The 6,000-nt window shown below is 42.9% G+C and overlaps 1 protein-coding gene across 1 annotated transcript in view; it reads left to right on the top strand.

Annotated features, from left to right (window-relative positions):
• GSAP (gamma-secretase activating protein) overlaps positions 1 to 6,000 on the top strand; it is a 41,311-nt gene that overhangs the window by 366 nt on the left and 34,945 nt on the right. Inside the window, exons 2-7 of the mRNA XM_029286610.1 lie at positions 1,358 to 1,434; positions 2,795 to 2,851; positions 2,917 to 2,983; positions 3,532 to 3,620; positions 4,629 to 4,698; positions 5,461 to 5,507. Coding sequence (XP_029142443.1) covers positions 1,358 to 1,434; positions 2,795 to 2,851; positions 2,917 to 2,983; positions 3,532 to 3,620; positions 4,629 to 4,698; positions 5,461 to 5,507 — 407 coding nt within the window. The remainder of the gene's footprint in view (positions 1 to 1,357; positions 1,435 to 2,794; positions 2,852 to 2,916; positions 2,984 to 3,531; positions 3,621 to 4,628; positions 4,699 to 5,460; positions 5,508 to 6,000) is intronic.

Raw genomic sequence — 6,000 nt, 5'->3', positions numbered from 1 at the left:
CGCTGAACAAAGCTGGGAAAAGTTATTTTTACTGCATTCGAATTGACTGTAAACACGGTGTGAACCAGGAGCTTTTGTTGAGTTCAAAGCATAGCAGAGTTCTTTACAGGTAGACCTTGACTTAAAACAATTCATTTAGTAACCATTCAAAATTACAACGGCACTGGAAAAAGTGACTGATGACCGTTTTTCACACTTATGACCGTTGCACCATTCCCCTTGGTCAGGGGTAGGCAACCTCGGCTCTTTTATGACTCATGGACTTCAACTCCCAGAATTCCTGAGTCAGCATGGCTCAGCTTGGAAACCTCTCCCTTTCCCCTCAGCATGGCTGGCTCAGGAATTCTGGGAGTTGAAGTCCATGAGTCATAAAAGAGCCGAGGTTGCCTATCCCTGCCCTTGGTCATGGGATCAAAATTCAACTGCTTTACGGCTGACTCATATTTATGGCGGTTCCCATGTCCCAAAGTTGCGTGATCTCCTTTTATGACTTTCCGACCGGAAAAGTCAATGGGGAAGACAGATTTACTAGCACTGAAGTTACAGTGTTAGTAACTTAACAACTGCAGTGATTCGCTGAACAGCTGTGGCGAGAAAGGTCGTAAAATGAGGGCAAAACTCACTTAACAAATGTCTCATTTAGCAACGTCAATTTTGGGCTCAACTGTGGGCGTACGTTGAGGGCTACCTAGATTGCTACCTGTACCGAAGAAGGTGGTCAACGGATGGTCAAATTGGCACTAGATAAGAGTCAACAGTATTCATGGGGGAGTTGAACACAGGTTTCTCGTGCCTATGCAGTGATTCTCAACTGATGACACATTTAACCCCACCTTCCAGCTCAGCCAGCTCATCTCTTACATCAGAGCTTACCAACCTTTCCGGATTAGTGGCCCGGAGGGAAAGGAAGGAGCAGGGAAATGTACAGGCGTGTGCATGCGCAAAACAGGCACACGCCCGGCAGCGGCACTAGCACAAGCGGGGTGCATGCACCCACAGCGGCGCTGGTGGCAGTGCTGGCACCTGCACGAATGCGCAAATGGGCTGCTAGTGCATGCGCGCATGTGCAAACAGGGCACTAGTACCTGCGTGATGCTGGCGGCGGTGCTAGCCATGTGCAAACGGGGCTGCTAGCACCCGCATGGCGGCACTAGCACAATTGGGAAGGGTGCAAGCACACGTGTGCTCACTCGCCAGCCATTCCTGTGGCCAACAGGCCACGGACCGGTACCGGGCCGTGACCCACAGGTCGGGGACCCTTGTCTTACATCATGTTTGCACATTCTTTTCAGACGTTGACTTTCCTGTACAATTGGACTGAGTGAGTTTGTAATACATTCATGCTTCCCTTTTTTAGATGCTGGGGAAAATCATTTGGAAACGCCGCATATCATAAACGTGGAAAGAAATGGAAATGTTCTTTATACTTGGAAGGTAAGGGCAATTTGGTTTTTTTTACTTGAGAAATGGTCATATGTGATTCCCCGGGGCAAGTAGATTTTACCGTCAATGGAATCTTGAGTTGGGCCTGAAGAATGAGATCCATTGCTCAGCAAAATGAAGGGAAATACAACACCAGAATACAGATTAACAGAGGGGTCTTTGGAGGTCTTTTAGTCCAACCCCCTGCTCAAGCAGGAGAGCCTATACCAGGGATGGGGAACCTTGGCTCTTTTATGACTCGTGGACTTCAACTCCCAGAATTCCTGAGCCAGCCATGCTGAGGGGAAAGAGAGAGGTTTCGAAGCTGAGCCAGGCTGGCTCAGGAATTCTGGGAGTTGAAGTCCACGAGTCATAAAAGAGCCAAGATTGCCTACCCCTGTCCTAGACCATTTCAGACAAATGGCTGTCCAATCTCTTCTTCCAAACCTCCAGTGATGGAGCACCTACAACTTATGGACGCTTCCACTGGTTAATTGTTCACACTCTTAGGAAATTCCTCTTTAGTTCTAGGTTGCTTCTCTCTTTTAACAATCTTCCACCCGTTACTTCTTGCCCTATTCTCAGATACTTTGGAGAATAGGTTGACCCCCTCTTCTCAAGGACAACTCAAGGACATGTCACCCCTAAATCTCTTCTTCATTAGACAAGATGTACCTAGGCCCCCCAACTGTTCATTGGATGTTTTAGCCTCCAGTCCCCATATCATCTTTGTTGCTCTTCTCTGCACTCTAAGATCAACCTTAGTGAGTTTTTAATTTCCCAACGTAGTTTTTGCTAGGTGACAAAGAGATGGGGACACGGACGAAGAATGAAATAAATGATACCAAAATGAAAAGAGTATCAGGAAGGGATCTCCATGCGTTCACGCTACTTTTCTGCACCGAGAAAAAGGTGATGGGAAGTTTACATTTTTATTTTATGTTATCAGATACACGACCATCCCTCTCTGTCCAAATAATCCCAAGCAACGAACAAAATAAAAAACAAGGGATTACATTAAAATCAAGTTAGGTTTTCTTAACATAGGATTAACGACTGAAAGACGCCATGGCATAAATAGGATTCTAAGCTTTCTATTTTTTTTTAATGAAGAAAAATAACCTTCATTATTTTTCCTCTGTCTTTTTTTTTTTATGTACTAAGAGCAGGTTGACATAGAGGAATAAAGTACCGTTTTCTGACGATGGAAGGATAGATGCCACCTTTTAAATTTAGGCATATCCCAGACTGTCGATAACCCCAAAATAAAACTGATGAAGTTTCGACAGAGAAAGCATTTTCATAATGGAGAGTAAATATTTAAAATGGGGTTAAAATATGAATATTTAAAACTCAACCACTTTCTTTACAGGGACCCCAGGAATGCACCCACGTTGGATTGTACGATGATGATGATAAAAAAAACCAGGTAGGCGTTATTTACTGAAACTGTAAGGATTAAATGCCGTTTGATAGTCAAATGTTGTCTTTAAGGTTACAAGCCAGTTTGTTTCCAACAAAACTGTATCTTTTGCGGTGAACTCAGCAAACATGAAGTCTGGTTAAATCAACATATATAAGCAAAACTAGGCAAAGTGAGCGGTAAAAATCAAAAGTTCAACATAATAACATTCAGCCAATAGTATAAAATTTAGGAGAGAACCCTGTGACAGGTAAGGGTTGCGACCACAGTTGAACCCAAAATTTATGTTGCTAAGTGAGACAATTCTTCAGTGAGTTTTGCCCCATTTTACGAATTTTCTTGCCACTGGCTGTTAAATTAATCCCTGCACTTGTTAAGTTAGTTAACATGGTTGTTAAAGGAATCTGGCTTCCCTTGTTGACTTTGCCTCTTCTTCTTGTTGACTTTGCCTCTTCTTCTTGTTGACTTTGCCTCTTCTTCTTCTTCTTCTTCTTCTTCTTCTTCTTCTTCTTCTTCTTCTTCTTCTTCTTCTTCTTCTTCTTCTTCTTCTTCTTCTTCTTCTTCTTCTTCTTCTTCTTCTTCTTCTTCTTCTTCTTCTNTCTCAACGCCCTTAAATGGACTTCGCAAACCCACTGAATGATGGATTAACCTTCTCTTCTTTGTTTTTTGTTTCTTTACTATTCCAGTTCCTAAATGTCTGACCTTGCTCATTGAAATTCACCCGCTTAATAATGTGAAAGTTTTGAAGGCTGTGGATAGCTTGGTCAGAGTACAAGTAAGTGGTTTTTATTAATTTTTCCCCCTCCAGATTCGAAAATTATTTGTATGCTAGTAGAATGCTGGAATTAAAAGATGCTTGCTCCTGGGGAGGAAAGCTATGGCAAATCTAGACAGCACACTAAAAAGCAGAGACATCACCCTGCCAACAAAAGTCCGTATAGTCAAGGCCATGGTTTTCCAAGTTGCAATGTATGGCTGTGAAAGTTGGACCATAAGAAAGGCTGAGCGCCAAAGAATGCAGGCCTTCGAACTCTGGTGCTGGAGAAGACTCCTGCGAGTCCCCTGGACTGCAAGGCGATCCAACCGGTCAGTCCTAGAGGAGATCAACCCCGACTGCTCTTTAGAAGGCCAGATCCTGAAGTTGAAACTCAAGGACTTTGGCCACCTAATGAGAAGGAAGGACTCACTGGAGAAGAGCCCAATGCTGGGAAAGATGGAGGGCAAGAGAAGAAGGGGACGACAGAGAATGAGGGGGCTGGATGGAGTCACTGAAGCAGGAGGCATGAGCTTCAATGGACTCCAGAAGATGGTAGAGGACAGGAAGGCATGGAGGAACATTGTCCATGGGGTCACAATGGGTCAGACACGACTTCGCAACTAACAACAACAAAAGAATGTTGGAAAGCACTGAAGTGCCTTGCATCTTTGTAAGGAGGATTGTGGGGTCCTTGGTGCTCTCTGAATTGTGTTGTTCTCTTGCAGACGTTTCATTACCAAACCAAGTTACATCATCGCCACTGATGCTGTTACCTAGTCTGGTAATGAAACGTCTGCAAGGAAATAGCCACACACAGAGAGCACTAACAAAGCCCCACAGCTGAACCCTGAGCAACAAATATACTATTACTTCTGGATCGGATGGGACAGGCAGATATAGTTGGGTGAAGGCAGTCCCTCAAATAACAAGTTATGTTAATAAGATCCAATTATGAGTCTCCCTTATGCGATGCCGGTGGCAAACCATAATATATTTTTTTAATCTCTGAACAATTCTCTTTTTCAGTTTCTATATCCCGTTGCAGATAAAACCTCGTTGTCAAGTAGCTGCCTCCTACTCATTTCAGAAGATAAATGTAAGTGCTTTCAGTTCTGCATTCTGATTGCAAGTTCCTTGGGCAGATTCTAGCTTTAGCGTGTTAAAAGGCAATAGGAACACCAACACACATACATATCAGAACTGCCTATAGGAAATGCTGCCTGTATGTTGTTTCCCTTGTTTTCTCCACCTTTATACAGAATGACAGAGTTTATGGACAGGAATAAATGGGACGACTTCTTCAGATAATTGTATTCTGCTGAATTAACCAAAAATAAAATTGGGGTGACTTGATAGCAGTATTCCAGTATCTGAGGGGCTGCCACAAAGAAGAGGGGGTCAAATTATTCTCCAAAGCACCAGAGGGCAGGACAAGAAACAATGGTTGGAAACTAATCAGAGAAGCAACCTGGAATTAAGGAGAAACTTCCTAACAGTGAGGACAATTGACCAGTGGAACAGCTTGCCACCATAAATCGTGGGCGCTCCATCACTGGAGGTTTTTAAGAAGAGACTAGACAGTCACTTGTCTGAAATGGTATAGGTTCTCCTACTTGAGCAGGGGACTGGACTAGAAGACCTCCAAGGTCCCTTCTAGCTCTATTCTATTATTAGTATTAGTATTAGTATTATTTTGTTGCTACATGTTATTTGCTCTTTCAGCCTCTCTTTTGAACCCTGATAACAGAAACGAACAAATGTATAGACCCAACGTACAGATTTCTTAAATCACGTTCGATATACCTGATACTCTATACCTTGACCCCTGTCGCCTAAAATTGTATTAATCTTTCTTAAGATGCTGAAAAATTGGACATCAGAACTGTCAAAGAAGGAGACTGGGTGGTATGTTTTAATTTTTTTGCCCTTTATGCTTTTTTTTTGTTGGGGCTGAAATGAGATTGGGCAGAGTGAAAAACGCCCCAATGTTTTGTTCTAAATGTCGTATTTCAAGATGTAAAAAAGAATTACCTGGGCAGAGATCTGGTGTGGTTTTTGTTGAATTATTACAAGGTAAGATGAAACTCATTGCCATCAGAATACAAGCTGTTGAGATCTGAGAAAGAGTGCAGAGAAGAGCAATAAAGATTATCAGAGATCTGCAGGCTAAACCACACGATGAATGATTGAGGGAACTAGATATGTCTAGTCTATCAAAGAGAAGGACTAGGGTGACGTGATAACAGTCTTCCAGTATTTGAGGGGCTGCCACAAAGAAGAGGGGGTCAAGCTATTCTCCAAAGCACTTGAAGGCAGGACAAGAAACAATGGTTGGAAACTGACCAAAGAGAGAAGCAACCTGGAATTAAGGAGAAACTTCCTAACAGTGAAGACAATT

Source organism: Protobothrops mucrosquamatus, unplaced genomic scaffold, assembly GCF_001527695.2.
Source record: "Protobothrops mucrosquamatus isolate PMUCROS unplaced genomic scaffold, P.Mucros_1.0 scaffold4259, whole genome shotgun sequence".
NCBI classification, from domain to species: domain Eukaryota; kingdom Metazoa; phylum Chordata; class Lepidosauria; order Squamata; family Viperidae; genus Protobothrops; species Protobothrops mucrosquamatus.
This window is presented reverse-complemented; position numbering and strand designations above follow the sequence as displayed.